This window comes from Misgurnus anguillicaudatus, chromosome 22, assembly GCF_027580225.2.
Source record: "Misgurnus anguillicaudatus chromosome 22, ASM2758022v2, whole genome shotgun sequence".
NCBI classification, from domain to species: Eukaryota; Metazoa; Chordata; class Actinopteri; order Cypriniformes; family Cobitidae; genus Misgurnus; species Misgurnus anguillicaudatus.
The window spans coordinates 31,527,262-31,554,451 of NC_073358.2; the positions used below are offsets into that span (position 1 = coordinate 31,527,262).

The window sequence follows — 27,190 nt, forward strand, 5'->3', positions numbered from 1 at the left end:
TTGGTTTACCCCAACCAACAGACAGTATTTTAAAGAACAATGGAAGTATTCAAAAAGATGATTTAAAACAAACACTGTAAAAATAAATTTTGATTGATTACTTGAATTATTTAGCAATAAAATAACATACTAGCATGTCTTTTTACTGTAACAATGTTATCCATTTTGAAAGGTTGGTAGGTAATGTGTGTGGGTTGGGTCTGAATGGGTGTTCTCTTCATGGTCTATTGGCTTAAGGACCTCAGAGTTCCTAATCCGTCCCCAGCTACTACCTCTACTTAATGAGTAAATGCCATCTTCAAAAAGCTGAAGCAGGAATATTTCCAAACACTCTGAATTGGTTTCACTCCAGAAGCAGTGAAAAGGCTTGTGCAGCTTTGTGCTTGTGAAGATTTAGAGTTTAGATGGCACAGTGTGCCAAAGCCCTCTCCCCTAAAAGTTACACAGATGCATATTTCATGCTGGCAAAACGTGAGTTTGTATTAAAATAACATTAATGTTTTTATTTCGTGCCACATTGTAGTAACATCATACAAGCAATGTATGATATAAAACACACAATAAGCAAATAGAGAAACACTGTCAGTAACATTCAATAATCATTACACAATAATATTGTATTTTTTTACCTGTATCATTTTATCCATCCAATGAAGTAAGCCAAAGTAATGGTTATGTTTGTAGATATCAAAGCACCTGTCTTGTCAAGACCCATAGTTCCCAATGCTAACATCTAACAAACAAATACACTGTCAAATGTCTCACTAAAATGCTGTCAAAACACACTGTGACAAGTTACACATTTTCTGCACTTTCACAAAAATCACAGTTCATGACAACCATTAACCAGTAGCACATTTCAACAAAGTCTTGCTTGCTTTCTTCTAATGCTTATTCACATTTCCGCCATGTCTCATAGACGCATTAAGCAATAAGCAACAAGCAGCAATGATAATATAATTATTTCATATGTAATTTGAGGTCGTAAACAGGTGGGTGGTTCAGCTTTTATACAAGGTACAGTACATGATGTATATGCATTTTGAAAAACATTCTGTCAAATCACATTTCCAGCACAAGATCCTACATGAACAAGCTTGCTTGCTTGTTCCTGTCTTGATTTTATGCACATAATTGCAAACCGTAATTGAAAGGCTATTGCAACCAGGAGGACATGTTCCCACAGTACACTGGCATGTGTTTCACACAAAAATAACCTTCACAAATGAGTACATTTGTGTCTGTCTAGCAAAGGGGTTTACATTAGAAATGGAGACAACAATAATCATTTATGATAAGAGATTTCTTCTACACCGAAATTCAGGATTATATAAAGCCCAAGATGAAACTGCGGACACGCATAAACATGAGATGAAATAGCATGTGACAGTTTGGACAGTTGCCATATCCCCTGACTCACTCTTCATATAGGAACATTCAATTTTTCATTGTCTCTGTCAGCTGATGACCTTTTTCTCGACAGAACCCTTCTCACATTCAGTAGTACATTTATGAGTCAGAAGAGATCCTCAGGCATTGTCATCAGTGTCACAACTAAAATCTGTTCTCTTACAGCGAACTGCTTTATGCTTATAAGGATTCACAGTCACCATAATCCTCAGAAATTCAATCCGAAATGATCTTTTGCTTATTACAATCAGTATGTCAACTGTTCTGCAAGAGAACTTTAAGTCTTTTTTTGACGTCTTGCTACTGCCAAGCTGGTTAATGAGTAAAATTGTTAAGTGGGTAATTTTACCAGTCATTTTAAAATGTGAACATGCCATTAACAAACTGCCGTCATATCACTACCTGGAAGGAGAGAATATACAATTGTATGCCCAGTTTAAGTTCCTTATTCAGGCACTTCAGTTAGTATGAGATGTGGCTTAGTACAGACGTTTAATGTTTTTCACAGAAATATCCATGTTGGTTGTTGCCATGGCATTGTGGGTTATTTTTTATGAAGCTCACAATTTATTCCTTGGGTTAGGCAGGGTGAATAGATATGACATCCTAAAAATGGCAGTGGGATTAATTGGGCAGTCAGTAAGATGTCATTCTCATCTTGCCAATATCTTTAAAATGTCCTTTTTTGTTTATCACGCATGAAGTTTTAAAGCCTTCAGCTCAAACAGCCTGTCTGGCATGATTATTGTCTTAAAATGTGAAATTTCAAGTGAGAAAAGCACATTTTCCGCAGAGATAAAAAAGAAGGAAATAGAAGATGAAAGATGAACTCTTAAAACTTCACGATGTCCTTCCAGCAATAAATCGGTCAAAGAGAAGGAAACATATTTTGCCTTTCATGAGCATCATCTAATTGCACAAGCTTTGACCATGAGGCCATCGAGCTTCTATACATCATACATAACCTGTGAAAAAATAGAAACAGTGGTTATATTTATGCCACAGTCCTTTAATTTACAGTATTGTCTTCACCAGTGGCGGCCGGTGACTTTTTTCGAAGGCGCTCGATTCGAAGTTTGGAAACCCGAACTGAGCCCGATGGGACCCAACGGTACCCGACGGGCCGGGTTCGGATAGATATTTAGAAACTATGTTCGGGTTCAGGTCGGGCTCTGCGCAATAAGGCATTTAACATTTGAAATTTAAAACAGCTTATTATAATATGTAGGTAGCCAATGAGCCTGTTTAAAACGATAGTTCATCTTAAAATGAAACACGCGCATTCACATCACCTTCTTATTCATCTAATGTTTAATAGCGGGTTGCGAAACAACTTCATACTGCCACTGCTCTCTGTGGATAGTGTTGTATTAGAGGTAAAAAATGATATAAATAATGTTCGGTTTCTCGCACAAACTGATCGTTTCATGTCTTAGGACATCGATGTGTCGTCACGAGCCGCAGGTTTAATTTGGATTTGTCTGTGCATGTTTTTTTTTTCGATTTTGTTACCATCCACTTCCATTATACAACTGACAGACTTAAATGGTTGGAGTTAAAAATCTACATTTGTGTTGTACTGAAGAAACAAAGTCACCTACCTCTTGGATGGCCTGGGGGTAAGCTGAGTTTCATTTTAAGATGAACTATCGCCATCCATCTTCGTGTGTGCGGAAATGTGTTTATGTTACTGTGACAATGCGACTTTTAACAGGGCTCGGGTCGGGCTCGGACATAAATATTAATGCCTGTCGGGTTACGGTCCGGTTCAGTTACTGCCCTGTCGGATGCGGGCCGGGCTCGGACAGAAAATGCATCCAGATCCGCACTCTAGTATGTAGCCCGTCATGTGTGTGGTTTCTTTTTTCAAAGTATGTGTTCTGCGCATCGAGGGATCCTATGTGCATCACATTTCTTGTCAAAATAAGTGCCTGCTGCAGACGCGTCTGAGGGGTTTGTGATAGAAGGGACGCTTGTGTTTGCCAGATACTCGCATAATCTCATGCGTAATCAGAGTTTACTATTAAAGGAGTGTCTTGCGTGTATTTTGTGAACGTGAGCGTCTCTTTGGTCATGAACAGTTTTGACGCGTGTGCAGCAGGCACTTGTTTTGACAAGACACGTGATGCACATGGTTTACATGACCCAACAAAAACATATTTTGAAAACGCAAGCAACACACATGAAACCCCGAACACTGTTTTTGAATTAGCGCCCCTCGGATGAGCAGTCACGAGCCGCCACTGGGGCCTCATTTATAAAACTATGCATAGGATCCTTACTAAAAGTCTACGTACGCACAAAAGCCGAAAATGGCATACGGCAAAAAATATTACGAATTATTAAACAAAGCAGTGTTCCCTTTATAAATCACAGATCACCTGCAAGTGTGCGTACATGAATCATCCTTAGATCCCACCCTGCAAGCCCATTCTCTTATCAAGTTTGTTTTTTATAGATCACAACCTTTGCGTGAGAACTGGTGTACGCACGTTTTCAGCCCCGTTTTGTGCGTACACACGCTTTATAAATGAGGCCACTGGTCTTCACATACAATAGCATGCATCCTGAAGCCACTTTTTCGTAATTTCACACTTTAGTATTAGAAACCCTTGTAGACGACTATGTAGGCTCATCTTTGTTCACACCATGGCAAACGAAAATACTTACGATTACGTTTTTTTTACCTGATGGAGGGGTTCTAGTAGACCAATCACAGCGCTTGCGGTACGCGTAGAACTGACGTGTTCTTAAAAAAACTGGGTGAGGTGCACGTCAGGCTACGCAGAGGCTACGGATAACCTACACACCTCACGCACGATTATAAAGTGGACTTAAAGGGATAGTTCGGCCAAGCACCGCCATCTTAAGCCGAAAGTATACTAGGGACGTCCGCGTATCCGCGCCGTCTGCATGACGTCATTTTCGTCATCAGGAGAGTCCGCGGCTGGACAGTGCGCGTACAGTCCGCGTACAACAGCGCATGCGCGTGAAAATATTTAGACAGGACACTCCAATATAAACAATACAAACAGCATTTGCACACACACTATCGTTTTTCTTCTTTAACTTTTACTTCTTCCAAAAACAGAAAGCTGTGGAGCATGTTTGTTACCATAATGTTTGATTCCTGTTCTTTGTTTTCTTGTTGTTTGTTCTAAACTGTGTTTGCAATGGTGGATCGGTTACTTTTCTTCACCTATCCTAATGTTTTAATGTAATGTAAATGTCACCAAATCAGTGGTGCCCTGACGGCCTGGTAGAGTAATAATTTGAATAAGAAATCATTTGTATTGCGTGTAGTGTCGAACGCGTGCACGCGCGAGCCGGACGCAGAAAAAAGGTATACCCTGGCCTTTAGACTCCTCTGTATTCAGGAGAGAGTATTAGCGTAGTGTACGCACTTTTCTTAGTGATGTATGACAAATTCGGAGGGCGGGGGCACAGAGCAGAGTAACCTCCGTACGCTGTGTAAAGCTCTGATCTTGAATGCAGACACGAGTAAGATGGGGGCATTACCGGAGTTATTTTGGTTTATAAAGTTTTAAATGTGGATATTTCTACAACGAAACTGCACAGATTACCCTCATAGGGACTTTGTTTGTCATCGTGGAGCCGTTTGGATTTGTTTTGTGAAGGATGGATGCTGATTTTTGGACTTGGGGGTCGTGGACCCCGTGGCTTCACATTTTATTGGCTGAGGGATCTAAAACATTTTCTAAAATAACTGAAAACGTCATCATCTGAAAACTGATGGACATATTAATCTCGGAGGGGTTCGGGGTGAGTAAATCATGGGTTTAATATCATTTTTGGCCAAACTATCCCTTTAAGAGGGCAAGAGCCAAGGTCTGCCCTGCTGCCGTTTTCATATGAAATTTAAAGGGAACTGAAGCAATCATGAATCCATGTACAGTTTATGGAACTAACAACAAAATTCTAGTGGGGGTAAAGACCCCCTAAAATGGCCTACGGACACCCCTGCACCAGAGCAATCAAGCCATGGTTAAGTAACAACAACCCAGATATTGGATTAAAACAACCAAGCATTGGGTCATTTTCAACTCGGCGGTGTGTTCTGTTCAATTTTGACCTAGCCTTGGGTTAAAAACAACCCAGCACTTTTCAGAGTATGGTTAGGTGAAATAAGAGATACATTTATCACATTTATAAAAAAATGTCTGAAGCCAAAGGTTGAATTGTCATCAGAAATATTGCATGATATAAAAACAATGATTCTCTAATGCACAAACCTTTTCCAGATCTTCCATGATCAGATCCTGTTCTTTTGTGTTTTCCTTGCCCGAAGATTGGCTGCTTTCACCAAGACTTCTCCCATTCCCCACCATCACCAGACCTTGGATAACACTTTGTCCTGCCCGAGGAGCTCCAGCCTCCCCCACAGCCTCTTTGGTCAGAGGCAAGTTGGCAGGTAATACAGCATTGCCCTGCAGTCGATGTGAGTAGGTCCACCTCTTTCCCGAATGGGCTGAGCAGAGCTGAAGTTTAAAGGCCGCCTTGAAACCTTTGCGAAAGTTCTCATTGAAAAACCCATAGACTATAGGATTGACGCTGCTGTTACAGAACGCCAACCAGTGGGCCAGAGGGTAAACATAGATATTAATAACCCGATGTTGATGTTCGCTCAAGCTGGCGTAGTCGCTTAGCATCATGAGTGCCCATAATGGCAACCACGAGAGGATAAACAACAAGGCGACGACAAGCAACATTTTAATTACCCGCTTCTTTTTCCGTGACACCATCTGACGGCTTTCGTATCTGCTTTGCTTTCCAGAGCCCGAGGTCTCAGTTTGGCTCGCAGAAGCCGGCATTGATGTCTTGAACAATGTGATCCCGATCCGGGCGTACATGATGACAATGAGGGTAAGAGGTGCCAGATAAATGTTAGCGAAGAGCACTGTGGTGTAAATCTTGCGCATTTCTTGGTTAGGCCAGTTTTCGCGGCACCAGTAGAAGGGTTGGGTGGTGTTAGATGCGCTTAGCAAGATGGCGACGCGGTGTTCTTTGGTGACCTGTAACATGACACCCGATGGGCACATGATGGAGATGGCCAGAACCCAGATGATGACAATGATGAGGGTAGAGGTGGAGATAGTGAGCTTTTGTTTGAAAGGGTAGACAATGCAGCGGAATCTGACATTTATGTATGAAAAGAAAGAGAGTGAGAGGGTAGGACGACACAGACAGAGGAGTATGTTAAATGAATGCATCACAGAAAACAGAGGTGCAGATGATGTTAGACGACACATAACACAGTTTAAGAAACAAAGTAAGATATTTTGTCAGTAAAAATAAAAAAGTGGTAAAAGTAAAAAATGCAGTAAAAAATAAGTAATTCCAGAATGTTGTGTTGCAAATTAAACACGAACGTGTAAATATATTATATCTATATATGATAGAAAAATAAATGTATTACTAAGAATTATATTTAAAAGGTTTAAAACGTTTATGTATTAATGCATACATGCAAATGTTTAGGATTATATTGCCAGCACTTTTTTTCATTATGCCATGATAAAGAACAATGACTTGTATTTTCTAGTACAATTCCAGAATGAATGTGTAATAAAACTTCTTGAAACTGACATACATCTTACTACCGAGCCCCTAAGGTGACATTGGAGTAAAAAAATTGAAAGTTTAGTTTTGCGTGCTCATGTGAAACTTTCGCGCGTGCACATGAAACTTTCACGTGCGCACGTAAAAGCAAATGTTTCACGTGCGCATGCAAAAGTTTCACGTGAGCACGCGAAACTAAACGCAGTAGTTTCACATATGCGCACGCGATAGTTTCACATGAGCACGCTGTACTTTCACGTGTGTGCACGCAATAGTTTCACGTGAGCACGCGGTAGTTTCACATGAGCACGCGGTAGTTTCATGTGCGCATGTGAAACTAAACTTTATTTCATTTTTGCTCTATGTCCCCTCACGTGAAACTTTCGCTTTCACGTGCGCATGCTGTACTTTCACGTGTGCACACAATAGTTTCACGTGAGCACGCGACAGTTTCAGCATCCATCATCAGAAAAAAAAAACATTCTCACAACACATTTACTTACAATACCTTTTTACCCACCTGTCCACAGCGATGGCCACCAATGTGAAGACAGAGGCAGATACCGATATTCCCTGCACCATCCCGCTCAGCTTACACACCAAGCTGCCGAAAGGCCAACCTACCAATGAAAAATGACACTGACAGCAGGCAAAAAATGCCTATAAATCACACACCATCTTAACATGCTAAAACAACCTCAGCAAAGAAATGTGTATTGTTCACAAAGGTATATGTGTATTTTATTGTCCACATTCGGAGCATTTCACCTGTAGAAACATTAATCTTTATTGAAAGTGTGTCATATTTGTAGGCGAAATGTAACATACATTTCGAATTTGGTGCCTATTTGACCGAGAAAAGGGGGATTTGTAGTCTCAAACCCTCAACAAAGATATTGGACTTCCTGCTTTCAATGATGCAAAATGATGGTAAATGGACTGCATTTATATAGCGCTTTCATAGACCAATGGCCATCCAAAGCGCTTTACATTCACCCATTCACTCACACATTCATACACTGACGTCGGTGTCAGCCATGCAAGGCGCCATCCAGCTCGTCGGTAGCAGCTGGGGTGAGGTGTCTTGCTCAAGGACACCTTGACACTTGGTCCGGTGGAGCCGGGGATTGAACCACCAACCTTTCGATTTGTAGACAACCTACATGAACCACTCAACCACTGCCGCCCCATGATGATTTTTACATTATTGAAAAAAGGAAGTGCAACACTGAAATCTGTATTTCTCCTGTCTTAGCGGCAACTGAGGAAATGATGCATGACCATTCAAAAACATGACTGGGGTTCTAACTATACAAAGCTTAATGCAAATGGGTGAAGTGTCCCTTTAACAAAACCATGTGTCTAAATTTCAAAGCACAACTGGTGGATAGTTATTAAGAAGGATCACCACTCTTAAAATGCCAAAGGATTAAAAACTAAAAATGTAATAAAGTGTATTATAAATGCATGTCTGTTTAGGCTGGTCTTTTAATCAGCGGTAATCACACATTAACCACGTATGTACAATACCGGATGTCAATGGTTAATGGAATCCAAATGGCAAACCTCACAATCATTCTAGTTATAATCTCTTTATTCCCTTATGTTCTCACTTAATATTCTTGTTTTCTTTAAATTGCTGTTTTTCAATTGTTGACACCATTTTAACCCAATCCCATGACTCTTCTGGCTTACAAAGTGTGGCTGGCATTTTGTGCGTTAAGTGGTGCTATCTGAGGGGATTATAGAGTAAGATGAAGAGAAGATCAACACTCAGCCATTCTGGGACCTGTTGTTTTTGTTCACCTTCTGTGAACGAACCTGGAAAATCCCCTTAAGAGGGCACTGATTTAATTTGGAGATATTGTGAGGCATCTGCTTTATGTGTGGGTTTGAATAATGATGTGATAGAAGAGAAGGATTTCATGAAGCAGATGGAGGAGAAAATTAGCTAGAGGAAGAAGGAAAGTGAGAGAATGATTGATTTATCTCTCTGTCTCTCTCTCTATATATATATTTTTTATTGGATTTACATTGGCTACTGTAGGCAGATACATAAGTCTGGATCATCATATCAGTGATTTGATTCAGTAATTTTTTGCTTCAGCTGCCAACAATTTTTTATGGAAGGGTAGTTGAATTTTGTTCAGAAACACTTTTTGTTATGCTGGTTGAAAATATCTAAACATCCAGATAGCAATCACTAAGTGGTGTAAATATATTTATACAGGGAGTGCAGAATTATTAGGCAAGTTGTATTTTTGAGGATTACTTTTGTTATTGTACACTTTCTTCAAGCAGTGGTACAGGAAGAAATCTGCATCTTTCAATAAGACTTTTTTATGCAAGACAACGCTTCAGCACATGCATCAAAGTACTCAACTGAGTGGCTGGCCAGTAAAGGCCTTAAAGGTGAAAAACTAATGACATGGCCCACTTCTTCACCTGACTTAAATCCTATTGGGACCTTTTGATCCCTTCTTAAGCGGGACGTTTGCAGTGGGGGTGGACCGTGCACCTCTCTGGGCAGTGTCTGGGGGGCTGTGGTTGCGGCTGCACAAAATGTTGGTTCAGACCAGATCAAGAAACTGACTGAATCCGTGAATGGAAGGCTTGTGACTGTTATCGAAAAGAAGGGTGGCTGTGTTGGTCACTGAGTCTATATTTTTTTTTGTTTTTTGTTGTTTTGTTGTTTTTTTTTGTAGATGTAGAGTTTGTTTGTTGTTCTCACTTTAACGGGTGAAGGAGGGACATGTGAGATGGTGGAGTCTTTGTTTTTCATTTGGTTGCCTGGTAGTTCTGCACACTAGTGGTTGCCTAGTGATGATTTACATAGAAATGTTCTCTTGGGGAAGCCGGAATTTCACTTTTACTGCTTGGATGTTCAGGTTTGAGGGTTTGTTAACATTTTGAATTGACCAAGAGCACTGTAGTTGTACAGTAGCAAAAGTAATCCTCAAGGGTACAACTTGCCTAGTGGTTCTGCACTCCCTGTATGAATATGTATCATCTGTGGAAGGCGCAGGACCATAACATGTTCGTCCAATTATTGCATTTAGTCCAAATGTAATGATAAGATGTCCTACTTGCCTGTTAAACTACGTACGTATTTGCATACCTCAGCACACCTTGCTCATACGTACAATCTCCTGTCGGAACTGAACTTTTTTCCATAGGTTAAATCAGTCAGCTGTCCGCTGTTTATCAGTTGTCAATCTAAAGGTAGGATGATTTTATTTATGATGGAAGGCAAACAGCAACTACATTACATTCCTCCTGAACCGACAAAACATGGCACAGAAGGCGTAAAAAACAATGACAGTATTAGAAATGGTTATAAAGAAGAAACGTCTAGATCAGTGGCAGGGCCTGAGTGGGACTCATTTTCAGCTCTGGAGTTTCATGCCTAACCGTGCGTATACCGTGCCTAGTTTGCTGCTTGAACAGTTTGAATGCAATCGCGCATGTAGACCGAAGTAGACACGCGGAAAAAACAAGCATTTGACGCGCGTCAGAGGCAAAATCCGCTTCTTGTGGGAGGGGCAAGTGCTATGCGGTTGTTTGTTTGCAAGATGACTGATGTTGATTTTTATCGAGAGAGTTACCGGTTTGTATTTGGTAACCTTACTATAGGGTGAACATAAACGGCACGGGTCGATAATCGTCACGTGACTTAAAAGTGAAATGTGTATTACAACTTACCAGGTTGCCCGATGTCCTCACTGACACTCTTCCAAGCAAGGTCCTTTTTATTCCTGTCTCTATAGAAATAAGAACTTTGTATAGCTCCGGGCGGGGCTGCCTCCACAGCAGCAAGCAGGCTCCTGATTGGTTAACGTGGTGCGAAATTCCGCCAAAGTTCATAACCTTCAACTCAGGCGTCAGCCGCAAATTCGCGTGAACCTAAAAAAGCACAAAAAGCACCATTCGCGCGTACCGCGCACAACGGTCAATTTGCGCCTTTCGCGCGAGCTAGATGCTCAAATGAGGCGGAAACGCGTCTTCCGTGTCACGCCAAACGCCTCATCCGCGCCGCGAGACCTCCAGATGCGCGTCAACGCGTCTTCACATTGACTTAACATTGAAATCACTCGCGCTTTATGCCTCTACCGCGGTTGGTGTAAACGCAGCATTAGACTGGCCCACTTTAGTTTATGACTGACTATATTAAAATAATATAATTAAAACCTCAGCAAGTCTGCAATAGTGTACTGTTCCCTGCATCTTTGCAAATTCATGGTTTTTTCAAATATATCATTTTCAAGTCAGTGCAAATACTGTAGCCTAAACAATTATGATTTTTTTTTCCATAATAGTGCAGGCCTGATGAATTAATGCATACCTATCTTTTTTCAATGGGTACACTTAATCTTTGTACAGCACGTCATAATTGTGTTAGCATTTAGCCTAGCCCCATTCATTCCTTAGGATCCAAACAAGGATGAATTTAGAAGCCACCAAACACTTCCATGTTTTCCCTATTTAAAGACTGTTACATGAGTAGTTTCACAAGTAAATATTGTGGCACAAAATAAAACCTGATGATTTTTAAAGCAGATAAAAAATGAGAACTATATTGTATGGTCGAAGAGCACTTAGTTTGCAGCACTTCGACCTCTGCCGCAGTAACATCATTAACACAAACTTATTTCTAAAAATCTGATTCATTGATTCAAATCTTGTCCCAGGGTCAACATAATGTTGCTCTGAGGCCATCAACCACTTGGCAAAATCAGGAGAGCTTCAGTAGAAGCATCATTCACCATAACTTCTGTCATTCATTTAACATTCAAATCTTATTTTACGGTTCAATGGACACCTTCTGTCCTAGGTGCATTTAGCTATCATGTAGCAGCACATCTTGTGGAAATTTCTATGTGACACTTCTAGCCAAATAGTCAAAATGCTGAATCTCGTTCAAATTCTCCACCAGCTTTTTCTTCACCAACAGGACTGCATCACATGAGCTGCTACTAGACAAACCTATTGTCATTCCAAGCCATTGGGAAGCCTGGTGGAAGGTGGTCACACATCCAAGTCAATTGACCCAGACAAAGAAAGAATACATTGCAGCAATTCACCATTGTACCTAGAACTAAAGATAAAAAACATTATACAGGACATCAGCCTGTATCCCAACAACAGATGTACAAAAGTCTCAAAACGTTGTCTGAGTAGTAATAGTTTTAGTTTTCTGTCTCCTGCAGTCGAATATCAAAATACAATATATTCAAAGGACTCCTAATCTCAAGAACATTATCACTTTGTATGGATCAACACAAGCAGTAGACCATAACAGCACCCTAATGGCACTGTTCAAGAGACTTGAAGAAAACCACCTCAAACTCATCTGCAGTAAATGTGACTTTAATACCGCAAGTCCATGCATGAGTTTGTCAGATTTGTGTTCTCAGCAAATTGCATATGCGCCCTTTTCAAATACGGTAATGAGTGTTTCCACAGTTTCTGTCCACAAGGGGTGAACAATATAGATTGAATAATACCTATTTGTTGTCATTTTTTATTTTTAGTTTACTATTTGTTTAAGATAGATGTAAGATAAAATAAAGTTAATTTTATCCCACTATGCCTTGGCATTATCGTGTAATGAGACTATTTTATTTCCGTCCCCAGAAATTGCAGATGTCAGGGTGGGACATTCAGTGCATCTGGATTTTTCCTAAGTCATTTCTTTCATGTCCTTTAATAAAATCCTGAATTTTGGTGTATAACATTTATGTCTTGTGTGTCTTATGTGTGTCTTCTACAAAATACTACTACTAACACTGAAAGTATGATTCTCTTAATCCACCACGATACAATGGAAACATTTACGAACATTTTTTACACCTTCTGTCCAAACAGTTACGAACGTTAAACTAAGGGTGCGTCTTATTTCTCTGTCTTACCCCTTGCCCCTACCCCTCGGTTTTGCACGTTCATGTGAAGCGAAGTGGCATCTCAATTTTCAGTTTGATCAAGGGCTAGGGCCAAGGCGTAGGGATACATAGCCCTTGAAACTAAGTGTGATAAGGACCACACTTGAAAGAGAGGGGTAAACGTTAACGTAGGAATTTCTCCGGAGAGCCGGCATCAAGATTTTTTATGGATCAACGTCGAACTGTCAAGGAGTCGCACACATGAAGTAACATTATTTTCAGCAGTTTAATTGAGATTATATTATGACACTCATGTTTTATGATACTTTGAATAAAATCTTCAAGTGGTTTTAATTGTAATGTTTTTGTTTTGAATCGCTAGTTAAGGCGCTAGCTAGCAGCTAAGATATGCGCTACTTGTTGAGCTCAGCTCAGGCAATCGATACTACAACCTGAGACGACAGCATCTTCTTTGTTTATGTCAACGCTTGTCTGTACGTAGCAGCCAGTTAGCGGCAATGGAAGGTGATGCAAACGGTAATCGAGTGGTTTCTCATTTTTTACCCCTTCACTCAGTTTCGAGGGGCAAAGGGAAGGGGAAGACAAAGGGGAAGGGGTAAGACAGAAAAATGAGATTGGCCCTATGATTCTAAAGGAAACAGAGATATAATTTTCCCAGTAATTCTATTAGTAGCAAAACAATAAAAACATCTTGTGTGGGTAAAATTCTCATATGCATTGCTACATGATATATTGTTAATAAATCGGGATAAAACAACGACAGAGATTTTCTGTCCAAAAATCATAACGCCAATACATTTTATTCTGACGCTAAATTTCCATCTCCTAATGTCTCAACGGTTCTCAAGTCAGATATAAGATTGTCCCAACCACTTATTGGAAGAATTCTTGTATTAGGGTCCATTAACATCTAAAACGCATGGAAATGCAGGACACGCATCTACTTTACAAAGCGCTCGCCTATGAACACAAGTTTTGTTTCAGTCGCGTCTAAATTTGAGTGCGCTTGGCGCGCGTCTAGATTTAAAATACATTTTAGCGCACCTTGATACAAACGGCCTCTAAAAGGAAAAGAATCTACAAATCATATTTTTTTAAATCTGAGTCATAGATGTAACAATGAATTGTCTGTGAATAGTTATTATTCATTGTTTATTGCAAGAGGAACAAAAATCTATTTGATGCAAAACTCTTTTTTCTTTTGGAAAAAAGTAAATTTCATATGAATATGATGTTTTCTCAAGTATAACAAAATTATTAAGTCCATTTATATATTTGTTCTTTTTTTGACACAATATATGCCGACATTATGTTATTTGGCAATATACATGATCTAAGTACTACAAAATTAAGGATTTTTATCTGCATACTTGATAAATCTTGCTTGTGTATTGTATATCAAGGGGTTCCAAACTTTTGCAACCCAACTGGCAATCTCAAGACCCACTATTTTTTTAATAGAAATATATGGGAAAACACACACATGTTTGTTCCCTTTCAGTAGTTTTTGAATAAGTTTACTTGAATAATATTAAAATGTCTTATGTGTGCATCAAGTTTATATGTATATGCAAGTTATTCACAAGTGTATATGCATTACTAACTTAAGATGTATTGGTATGATGGATATTGGATTTCACATTAGTATGCACACGTATTTCATAGGTATTTGCTTAAACATCCAATAGTATACATGTATATGCAAGTGTTTATATGTGTGCATGCTTGCTTTTATATATGTATTCATAAGTGAAGTATTATTTTCTAGCCGCGTGGCCCCTCATAGCGCACAGTAAGTGTATCATGACCTCACATCGTGACCATACTATGAGCCCACAGGGTGTGCCATATCATACCGTCCATTATAACACTGGTATAATTTTGTACATGATAAAAAAGTGTCAATGATTTTAATAATATAGCGATACAATGACGTATGCCGCATTGACGTTACCTAACCCGCACAGCAACAATACGTGAGAGCAAGAGCAGCATGATGAACATTCAGTACCAAAAAAGGGATCTACTTTAACAGTTTGGAAGTGCTTTGGTTACAAGAGGTCAGACCTTGTAAGCTGTTACAGCTAAATGTGGAAACACAACGAACTTGTTTCACCACTTGAAGTAAAAACACACCGTCGAATATAAACAGGCTATGAAGATACGAGATGAGGAGATAGTGGCAATCGGTGATGTGCGTCCCAAAAGTAGCGTTAAACAAATGACTCAACAGAGCATCGTTGGAGTACTTGCCAGTTGCACTCCATATGACAGGAAGAGTAAACAGCTGAACCATATGTCAACCTGACGGTGCACTGCATCGACAATGACATTTATTTTAATGAGAAACGGCTGTCACTTTCCCCCAAAACCAATGAAGAACAAATCTAAAAATCATAATCCTCTCTATTTTAACCCTCTAGCCTCATGTCTATCATAAAAGCAGGCAGTCCCAAAACAATTATTCTCATGGGTCATACTGAGGGAGAGAGAAAAGATGTTTTTGAAATTCAAAAATTGCCAGCGGTTTGCAAGAAAAAAAGATTGTGGCTGCATTTGCTCACAGCTGGAAGCGGCAAAGGGCACTTCGAAATGCTCAAGTGGAAATGGGCTTACCTCAGCACAAATGGGTCACAAAATCTCCCACACGATGGGGATCCAGCGGCTGTTGAAACAGGGTTTTAGCTGCAGACAGGTCAACCAGACATCTGGTGCTAACGTTGCAAGAAGTAGAGGTCCTTGATTATGTAAGTAAAGCTCTAGGTCCTCTCCTTTAATTTTCTGATGCATTCTCTGCTAAAGACTATGTCACCATCTCATGTGATAAGCCTGATATTGAGTTATTCAATAATAACATCCTACAAGCATAGGAGAATGACACAGACTCCACAAAGGTAATCAAGAAGTCTGTACTGGACTACATGAACCGCAGTTACAGAGACACTGTCACTGAGGAATGGATCGATCTGGCAACTCTGCTTGACCCACGTTTCCGCACTGCATACATGACCGAAAGTGAAAGCAAAGCCATTCAAGCCAGAGCAGCTAGTGAGGTGGAATGCCTTCTATCAGCACATACAGCTGCATCTGAACCCCCTCTTGAAACAGCAGAAAACACTCAACTAAATCAAGGTGCCATCAAGAGACCAAAGAAGACCCTTTGAAGCTTTTTCAAGGGTGCAGCAACAGAAAAACCGCTGTGTCTGGATAGAGAAAATCACAGCTGAATCACACAGCTACTTGAACTGCCCAACAGCAGACAGCGAGAGTGATCCTCTTATGTGGTGGAAGACGCATGAGGTGAACTTTTCTCAGATTAGCCATTTAGACAAGAAATACTTATGCATCCCTGCCACCACCGCTGCCTCCGAGAGGTTGTTCAGCACTGGTGAGAATATACAACAGTAACTTGTCAAAGATTAGCTGTTAAGCCAAGGTCAGTGAATATGCTGGTGTTCTTGACCAAGAATCTGAAGCTCTGACTGTGATCCGTCTGCCACATGGATGGCTATTTAACTCAAAGTGTTTACTTGTACAGTTCCATATTGTTCCATATTTCTTTCTATATCATCATAAATATTATTATCAAAAATTTTCAATTTTCGAAAGGCAAAACAGTATTTTATTGCTTTATGAAACCTAATGTTAAGAAAGTACACATGAACACTGCTGAAAGTAGAGCACGTGACCCCATTACAGTGTTGTTGTAGTCAACGATGACGATAACGAAATTATTTCATTGACAAACCTTTTTTATGACAGTAACGTGATGATGACTAGCGAAAAATGGCTCTAAGGTGATGAAAACATGACGAGACGTTTTTGAGTTTTCGTTGACGAGACGGAACGAAAATGATTATAAGTCTGACGTTCACAATGCATGTCAACTCTGCCTATTTGCGTGAAATCTGTCTGTTTTTAGCTAAATGGTATTGGCAATGTTGCCACTTCCAATCCTTGTTTTGGGTATGCCCACAACCCGGCTGCCACCATAGAGACAGAGCGCAGCGCGTCATAACCTGAAAACCACGCCCACCGGGGGGGAAAGCAATCCAACGGTCTCCATTGACTTTGTGTTGCGGGGGGCCGCCTCCTTGTCATTTCTGGCTTATAACAAAAAACTGAATAATGCCTAAAAGCTGCTGTGTGACAATATGTACAGCTAACTAGCCAAAGAACCCATAAATAAGTTTTTGTAGGCTGTCGAGCCGTAAAGCCCAGCCTTTAAGGAGAATAAAGTGGATCGCCGATTGCGTTTCCCCCTATTGGACGCGGTTTTACTAATAGGAGTAGGCCTACTATGAAAAGTTGCCTGTTTCCATTTCTGTGTCTTTAAACGCTCGTTTTTTTAAGTCGACAGCTTATAAAAATTTGTTTTTTTTTGGCTTGTTAGATGTACACCTTGTCACACAGCAGCTTTTAGGTATTATTCTGTTTTTAAGTTTAATCTGTAAATAAGTTTTTATAAGCTGTCGACCCCAAAAAACGAGCATTTAAAGACACAAAAATGGATACAGGCAACTTTTCATAGTACTCCTATTAGTAAAACTGCGTCCACTAGGGGGAAACGTAGTCGGCGATCCACTTTGTTCTCCTTAAAGGCTGGGTTTTACGGCTCGACAGCTTATAAAAACTTATTTCTGGGTTCTTTGGCTTGTTAGCTGTACATATTGTCACACAGCAGCTTTTAGGCATTATTCTGTTTTTGTTATAAGCCAGAAATGACAAGCAATACAAAGTCAATGGAGACGGTTGGATTGCGTTCCTCCCCGGTGGGCGTGGTTTTCAAATTTGCATAACTGCGCTCTGTCTCTATGCCACGCGCGCGCACCAGATTCCACACAACAACAACACACCTGCAGCTGTGGTGAGTTCGAAGGACTGTGGGGGTTAGGCCAATAAACGGAAACGACGAGATGATTTATGGACATACTTTTAGTATAATCCATCAGAAAGAAAACGGAATGCATATTGGGAGATAACCGTTAATGTGGCCACAAACTAGGTGGGAAGAATACCACCAACCCCAAGCAGCACCTGAAGGCTCATCACGCTAATATTTTTTTTTAAAGGTAACTAACAAGTCTCGCTGTTAACATATCATGTACATTCAATTTTTCTCGACAATCGGCTTGTGACACATTTCATGGTAAGCTTAAGGTTTTACATGTATCTACTTGTCAAACCTAAGCCCATTTCCAAAACTTTTTGTGGTGCATTTAAATAACAAGGCCAGGCACGCGCTTCTCAACTTTATAAGCGAGGTCTCAGCGTAACACACAAACTCAACATGAGGGTATATCAGGCTCAACTTTTTTGTTATGACATGTGCAGAAGGCACACCGACTAAAACAATGGCAAGCCCTCAGGGACAACCTTAATGCACATTTTTAGAAAGTATTAAATACACCACACTTTTTAACCTAAATTAATTTGTTAAAGACTACTTGACTAAAACTTTTCTGCGTTTTTATCGACTAAAACTTGACTAAAACCTTTCTGTGTTTTCGTCGACTAAAACTATCAAGTTTATAAGTGACTAAAACTAAAAAGCATTTTCGTCCAAAAGACTAAAACTAAAGGGCTGCCAAAAACAGCACTGCCCCATTACCATAATAATGCATTGCCATTGCGTGTTTCTGTGATGAAAATAATGTAATGTGTAAATAAGAGGTACAGTAAATGAACTTGGGCACAAATGTTCTGCGCATGTGCACAATGTATTTTGGCATCCGATTAAGAAAATATTACGATTCACGTGTTTACATGCATACTTTTCATCTGCTGATCAGATCACAGATCCAACTACACCACCCTTTTCAATACAATCAAAATTTGCATCCGATCAACCTCAATCGTACTTGAGGATTTAAAAGAGGAACTATATTTTATGGCGTAATAGCACTTTTGGGAGTACTTCGACTCGGCGCAGTAACACCCTCCCTCTCCCATTATGAGAGGGAGAAGGGGAGCGGACTTTTCAGGCGAGTCGAAGTACTCCCAAAAGTGCTATTATGCCATAAAATATAGTTTCTCATTTATATCCGCTTAGAAAAGCGCTACATTTTATTTTGTACCACCAAACTTGCTCGTATAACTACTCGTCTTAAATAGGAAAAACGTTGATGTGTTTGGTCACTTCTAACTTTATCTCTAAATGGTACCATTGAATGAATGGGGCTAAGCTAAATGCTATCGAAGTGTCGAAGCACGCTCCAGCGCTTACGTGCACGCACACAGAGATGATAGAGGGATGTATCAACAATTCTTAGTTAAGGTAATAACATAGTTTAATATTGAAAATGAGTAGACTATTCCTTTAATGTTTTTTTTCATGTCTTCAGATGCCACTGAGTGAACTCTTTACAGAACGAAATGCTTCTGAATTTAACAGGTATACAGTTATGTAGAAGAATATGGCAGTTTCAGGCTGTTCCTGAAATTCACTGTACTTGATAGGCTATATAAATTGAACCCAATTTCATGCATGATCACTTGCGTAATATCTGAACACCTACATCCTCTTGAAATCCTCATAAATGAGTGATGGAGCTATGCACACTAATCTGTCATAAACAAGATTAAGTAAGATGCCGTAAGTTTTATCAGAAATGCACACATGTAATATTCAGTCACAACTGCAAGACGACCCTTACCCGTAATGATGTTGTCGACCAGTGTTGTGGGCATGCAGAAGATGCCAACCAGCAGGTCACTGATGGCCAGGTTAAGAATGAAAAGATTGGTGACTGTACGCATGTTCTTGCTCCTTAACACAATGAAACACACCACTCCATTTCCCACCATGCATACAATGAAAATGAGGAGGTAGGACACAATAAAGATAGCGGACACCAAAGGCTCATGCAGGTAAAAGTCCACGTAGGTGACGTTTGGATAACGATATGGACGGGAGGAGCTAGAGTTCACTGAGAAGTTGTGGACATTCTCCACAGCAGAGAAGGCGGCAGATGGTGCAGTGGAGTTGGGATCCGTTAGCTTCAGCGCCATTTTATTCCTGTGGAGAGAGAGAATGAGCTTTAGAGGAGATACATTTAAAGACAAAAGTAGTGATTAGTCTTTGAAATCTCAAGTAACAATTCAGTATGCGATTCTGGTACGATACTGACAAAACAACGTACATTATGTTTTACATTATTGTAAATAAAATTTGTTTTCTAGTTTTTTAGTCAAGTTGGCAGTTCCTAAAATGCTAGAAACCCACTGTATTGTTAGCCATACAGCAGGCAATAGGCTTGAAAATGTACATATAAATTGTCATGCATCAATCATTTATGGTCTGTTGTGAAAGAACATCATCTGCGCTGATAGTCATCTTCACTTCTAAATTACTTTTGTCTTATCTGAGAATTTAAGTAATCCATGTTGCCCTAAATTGTAAAGGACGTAACCACCCCTATCCTCATATACAGTTGTGTTCAAAATTATTCAACCCCCAATGCTGTTAAGGGTTTTAGGGAATTTAGTGTACATTTGTAATTGTATTCAGAATGAAATCCTACAATGACTTCTTAAAGAACCATATGCAACTAAAATGACATCAATTGGTTTTGTAATATAGTAGTAAATGTTTCTTTTGTGAATTCTTCATTGACACAATTATTCAACCCCTTAAAGAACTACCACTCTGAAGAACAGAGGTTCATTGAACTGTTTTCAATCAGGTATTGAAAACACCTATGGATGTCAGGGAACAGCAATAAAGCCTAATAAGCACCAATTAGGCAGCTTTAAAATGACTGTGATACTCAACTCCTTCTAAACATTTACTGGTGTGGTTACAAACATGGTGAAGTCAAAAGAATGGTCCAGGAAGACAAGAGAAGAGGTGATTAATCTTCACAGGAAGGGCAATGGCTATAAGAAGATTGCAAAGATGTTAAACATACCAAGAGCCACCATAGGAAGCATCATTCGCAAATTCAAGGCAAAGGGCACTGTTGAAACGCTTCCTGGTCGTGGCAGAAAAAAGATGCTAACTGCGACTGCTGTTCGCTATCTGAAGCGTAGAGTGGAAAAAAGTCCCCGTGTGACTGCTGAGGAACTGAGAAAAGATTTGTCAGATGTGGGTACTGAAGTTTCTGCTCAGACAATACGGCGCACCCTGCGTACTGAAGGCCTCCATGCCAGAACTCCCAGGCGCACCCCCTTGCTGTCTCCAAAGAATAAGAAGAGTCGACTGCAGTATGCCAAAAGTCATGTGGACAAACCACAGAAGTTTTGGGATAGTGTTCTGTGGAAAATTAGAACTGTTTGGGCCCATGGATCAACGCTATGTTTGGAGGAGGAAAAACAAGGCCTATGAAGAAAATAACACCTTGCCTACTGTGAAGCATGGTGGGGGGGTCAATCATGCTTTGGGGCTGTTTTGCTTCTGCAGGTACAGGGAAACTTCAGCGTGTGCAAGGTACCATGAATTCTCTTCAGTACCAGGAGATATTGGATGACAATTGGTTGCAGTCCGTCACAAACCTGAGGCTTGGGAGACGTTGGACCTTTCAACAGGACAATGATCCCAAGCATACCTCCAAATCCACTAGAGCACAGGCGCGGAGCTATGGGCGGGCCTGGGCGGATTGACAGCTGGCCCGCCCAATCAGAAATGTAAAAAATACTACTCTGTATAGTTAGACATGTATACTACTTTATGTGGTGTAATTTATCTATTGCATGTTATGTTAAAAACAGTAAAATTATAAGTAAGCCTGATAACTATTTAAAAACTATTAAAGCAGTTGAATGTTGCGTTATAATGAAATATTCCCGAGCAGCTTTCAGCCATGATCACTTTGAGAACTTTTTTTGCAAGCAAGTAGAAAAAGTATTTTGAATAACAACACGTTATAAATATGTGCTGCGCGCTTTCCTCTCAATAACATAAACACACAACAAATATGACAGCGGGGTAAAAAATAGAAAGAAAACATCTGATCATAGTGATGTTGTTTGATATAGCGATATAGCAGCACTATAAGTCACGCCACGTTTATTGCTACACTTTATACAATATAGCCTATTGCTTTTAAGCAACAAATAGCCTATCATAACAACCTATAAGCCTACTGTGTAATTGAGACATTCATTTAAGAAATGCATTAAAGCAGAAAGACGTAGGCTGCGGAAATATAGTGGGTTCACTTCAATCCACACCACAGACGTTCTTGGTTTGCTTCTTATTTATTAAATCGAGGCAATTGTTTGATCAAACATTGATTAATATTAAGATACAATTTATACAAAACGAAATTCACTTTAAAGAAAGTCTTTCTACAAAACAAACCTCGCAAAATCGCTTGCCCGACGTCCATTACGGGCTATGGCGAATTCCTGTCGGGCTAAAAAAAATGCTGCGCCTTGGCCGTCGGGCGGAGGAAAAAATATTGTAATGTGTTTGCATTCTCTCAGATTTAGTTAGGTAATTATGTTGTATGTAATTCGGCGTCATCTTGTTAGCCATTACTATCCTCACTAACAAGTGAAACTGTCAATGAAGTGAAAGCATTAAATCCATTATTCCTTTCGTTCACGTCTGATATGCGCGCTCCTCGGCTCCGCTCTTCACGAGTAGGCTTGCTCTTGTGCTCATCAAAAAGTATATTAAATGTTTATTTATTTGTCATTTCGTTTAACCCCAGAGTTTAACATTATTCTAGCAATTCCCTTTTTCTTTCTTTATTTAGTAAGTTAACTTAAATATGTGAGAACGAAAATATATTTTTAGTGATTTGCATGAAGAGAATATGATGTTAGAAGCTTCATTTTAAGCATTTAGTAGCCGTATTTATTTAAACACTTTAATAGGTTATTTAAAAAAGTATAAGGTTTTTTTGGGTTCATTTATATTTCCTGTCACTGTGTGCAGGTTCTTTTTTGTATATGAGGGCCCAATATTTTTTTTACCAAAAAGGCTTAATAAATGTCACGTTGCATTACAATTTAAAGTATCAATAATGTCAAAAATGTGACGTGCAGTTCGGGTGTGTGTGTATGCTGTTTAAATTAGTGTTCTGAAGTTTTGACGAATTTTATAGACTTGTTATAGTTTCTTATTCAAAAGTGACACCCATAGATTCAGGCCCACCCGGACTTAATCCATGCCCACCCATATGTCACGTTCTGCATCCGCCACTGCTAGAGCATGGTTGCAGAAAAAAGGCTGGAACATTTTGAAGTGGCCATCGCAGTCACCAGACTTAAATCCGATTGAGAACCTCTGGTGGGACTTAAAGAAAGCAGTTGCAGTGCGCAAGCCTAAGAATGTGACTGAACTGGAGGCTTTTGCCCATGATGAATGGGCGAAGATACCCGTAGATCGCTGCAAGACACTTGTGTCAAGCTATGCTTCACGTTTAAAAGCTGTTTTAACTGTAAAAGGATGTTGTACTAAGTATTAAGATTGAATGTCACTTGGGGGTTGAATAAAACTGAAAATGATGTGGGCACAGAAAAGACATTTGTGGTTATTTCATTATAAATGTTATGTTATATTTGTCTGACCTACACATGCCTCTTTGATGTAATTGTAAGCAGGATGACTGAATGATCAAAATCAATGTCAAACCGGCCAAAACAATCAATTTCAGTTGGGGTTGAATAATTTTGAACACAACTGTATTAGCTGATAAAGGGAGAAAATAACCACCAATTTATGCATAATGGATCTGGCACTAAAAATTGTCCCCCCATTTCAAGTTTTCTTATTAAAATTATTGCCTTTAGATTAGTCGAACAGCAGATGTGAAAAAAGTAAAAGTTAAATAATAAAAAGCCTGATGAGCATCACTAAACCACTGTAATTTTGTCATTACTTTTACTTGATTCAAGCAAAGCAATACACTCAGATTGATAAATTACTGAAAATGAAAAAAGTTATAAGTGCTGCACAATTCTTTCATCCTATTCAGCTACTATTAAGAATTAGATTCAATATAAATTGGTCACATTTGCCATCATTGGAAGAGACCTTGGAATCTTAATTCATTTTTTCTTCTCATTCATTGTTCACACATTATTGCATTGGTGACATAACAGCAAATGTGTGTGCTATTTAAAATTTGTAAGCATATGTCTGGTTGCATATCTGGTAAACAATAAAGCACTGGTTGATTTGCCTAGCTAAACCCTTTTGCAGGGATATAATTTTTTCAGTAGGCCTTAAACCCCCTTTATGCAACCGTCTGTTCTTGCTTTCAAATGAGGGAAATGAATCATAAGAAAGTTAGAAAAAATATAATAGCACAGAATGTAGCTGAAACATTGTGACACTTTTAAGATTAATGCAAATTAGTGGCAACGGTCTTAGTCATGATAAGCTTAGGCAGGCATGCTCTGTGTGCCAGTTTTACATTATCACATTATCATATATAATACCTTTGCATTCATTTTCCTTTCACATGATTCATGTCTTTCAGTTACTGTAGAAAATTCAGTTGTGTTTGATAAAAATGGAGTAAAGAATAAAGAAAATGACTTGCATAATCATACTCTCTGAAATACCTTCTGAAAAGAAATAGCTAGCTGTGTTATGTGAAATACTTAAACCTAATGAAGTCAACATTACAATGTGGTATTCTTACAAATGCAAAACTCATGAAAACCCATGCATACAAAATCTTTCCAACCACCATTTATACATGCTATAATCTGCTTTCACTAAAGCCATGCACCTGAAGACAAAAAACAAAAACATGAAATTTCCTAAATGCTGGAAATACAATGAAAGTGGATCAGAGTCTCTATATGATTACATCACTGAAGTTAATCTGCTCCTATATTTTATGATTACCTTAAGTTAAGTAACCTTTTTAAGAATCAAATGTGACATAAAAAAGTAGCCTATACAATACAATACTGTACAAAGCCTTACAAGGTGTCTTTATTCGTGTTCCCTGGTTTCAATGACCTTTTATGCTGCTAATGCAATGCTGCCACTGAGCTATACATGAGGACCTTCTTATTGCCTCTCTAAGGATTTCATTTTTATTCTGATGTGGACAGCATTCCGGTACACTTCTGCTTTATTTCTCTCTATATAAAACTCCATGTTTATCAGGTTTTTACTGTATTCACAAACCCTTAAAGAGGTACTAAACCCAATAGCACTGTATTTTAAAGGGCTCATAGCGTGAAAATCTGACTTTTTCCATGTTTAAAGGAACAGTATGTAGGATTGTGGCCAAAACTGGTACTGCAATCACAAAACTTGTGGCTAAAACTGGTACTGCAATCACACAACTGGTGGCCAATACACAACATGACAACATAAACATCAGTTGAGGGCTGCAACTCCACTTTTTAAATGACAATATACTGGCCGGACCACTGTTGTCAGTGATACAAGTATTTGAAATGAAAATGATTTCTTAATGTCTAGTGATATATCAGGGCCATTTTATGATTACTTGATATACATTTCTTACATACTGTTCCTTTAAGTGCTATAATTGGGTCCCCAGTGCTTCTATCAACCTAGAAAATGTAAAAAAAAAACAGTAATATTGTTTGGGTAAGCCATTCTTTGAAAGCATGTGAAAAATTAGGTTGTTCAGATTTCAGATTTTGTGAGCTATGTAGCAAGGCCAATTGCAATAATACCGCCCCTAAATCTGCACTATCCAACCCCGGCCCTGCCATTTAGTGCAGAGAGAAAGCGAGAGAGAGAGAGAGAGAGAGAAATTTACAGCACAATTGCGTTTCAATTTCAACAAAACACCATTATTGCGACCAGTGTTTCCATTTTATCAGCTCATTTGCATTTTAAAGGACACGCCCAAAAACGACACACTTTTGCTGTTATAATTAATTATCTGTGGAGTATTTTGAACTAAAACTTCACATATGCACTCTGAGACACCAAATACTTATTTTACGTCTTTAAAAAAATCCTGTAATATGACCCCTTTAAGGGCATTCTGTCTTGACGCAGCACATTGAGATGTAATAAAATTGAGATGTGCTGCCCCCTACTGGCTATAATGCCCATTTAGCCTGAATGTCACAACATTTTGCATTTTGCTACAGTAGCCTAAGTAAACGCGATTGTTAGAGAAAATGACTGCATATGAAGAGAAGATAATAAAACGAAAACCCATGCCATGTGTATCCCTCCAATTGAGCAGTTTTACTACATAAAAAAACACTGAGTAGACTTATTGTGAGCTTAAATACAGAAACTAACTCTAAAAACATTTACTATAGCAACAATAATATACAGAGCGATATTTTATTATTGCCAATTTGTTTATTCAACTATGAAGAACATCGAATGGTAAACAAAGCTGTAGCATAAAAACTTATATTTTCAATCATATAAAGGTAACGTTATACCAATTCAACAGATCTCAATTGTCTTGTGAAGAAAAATCTTGGAATACATCCCTAAAATGTAAATCCTGTTCGTCTTTAGCATGTGGATTTTAAAAATCACACGTTCCCCTACTGATGAATCTATAGAAATAATGGAAATGCCTCACCTGTTACGCGATAAACTTTTCCACACGTGATTAAAAGGACACTCAAAATTTTCTTGAAGATAATAGTTAGAAAAGTTAAAAATGATAAAAAATCCTAAACCAGATGTAGACACAGTTTCTTATATGAGAAAACTTGGTGCCGTTTTCCTCCGCGCTCGTGTCAGGAAACTGCTGTTAGTGCACGAGATGCGCGTCAACTGTGCAAAACCTAGGGAAAGATTCCCGCCCAGCTGTTCTCCACACGAGCTGCAAATCACCTGAATGAAAAAAGGGAACCATTAAAGCCTTTGCACCTTGGCATTTACAAATAAAACTATTATAATGTATAGCCTATGCGACTTTGTAATGTCCTTAAACAGCTTATAAAATGAAGGCTACTAAGATATAAAACGAAATAAACTAAATAATACAATGTACAGAGAGTGTGCAAATATAAAGGGTGTTTAACCAGTTTTCACCTCTAAAGCTTTGTTTAAAAACATGTACCAACTGCAACCAATTATCTCAATAAATATAGTGGTTTGGTTTTTGTGCACCATCTCAAAATATCTATCAATTAATCAATAAGTAAAAATAGGATAAAATAAAACATGTACATTTTCATGCAAAATAATTTAAGGTTCGTATGTTTGAAGAGTTGACAATGTGGTATAAAGTAACAAATATTTATCCCATTCATTGTGCATTTTCTTTGAGGGCAACTTCAGATGTCCCATCACATTTAAATGAATGGTTAAAACGTTTGTACTACATTTTGAAATATGACAATGCGACCCTGGTACTCTGATTATGGATGGAAAATGAATC

At 39.0% G+C, this 27,190-nt stretch overlaps 1 protein-coding gene and 1 long non-coding RNA gene across 2 annotated transcripts; one reads left to right on the top strand and one right to left on the bottom strand.

Moving 5' to 3' along the window:
• On the bottom strand, positions 1-26,649 carry LOC129440292 (neuropeptide FF receptor 2). The gene is made up of 5 exons (XM_055199540.2): positions 26,384-26,649; positions 19,547-19,908; positions 7,511-7,610; positions 5,664-6,564; positions 1-2,375 (listed from the first exon to the last, which is right to left on the bottom strand). Exons 2-5 carry the CDS (start codon positions 19,899-19,901, stop codon positions 2,358-2,360), a joined length of 1,374 nt encoding a protein of 457 aa, XP_055055515.2. The 5' UTR covers positions 19,902-19,908; positions 26,384-26,649; the 3' UTR covers positions 1-2,357.
• On the top strand, positions 5,726-7,740 carry LOC141358867 (uncharacterized). Its single transcript, XR_012365377.1, has 3 exons — positions 5,726-5,842; positions 6,206-6,294; positions 7,521-7,740. It is a non-coding gene; the product is annotated as an uncharacterized lncRNA (long non-coding RNA).
• Positions 26,650-27,190: the final 541 nt, after the last annotated feature.

Coding starts and splice junctions, on each gene's coding strand:
- LOC129440292 (XM_055199540.2), bottom strand. CDS start 19,901: ATGGCGCTGAAGCTAACGGATCCCAACTCCACTGCACCATCTGCCGCC. Junction 7,611..19,546: donor GGTCGACAACATCATTACGG/GTAAGGGTCGTC, acceptor TTTCATTGGTAG/GTTGGCCTTTCGGCAGCTTG. Junction 6,565..7,510: donor GTGGCCATCGCTGTGGACAG/GTGGGTAAAAAG, acceptor CATAAATGTCAG/ATTCCGCTGCATTGTCTACC.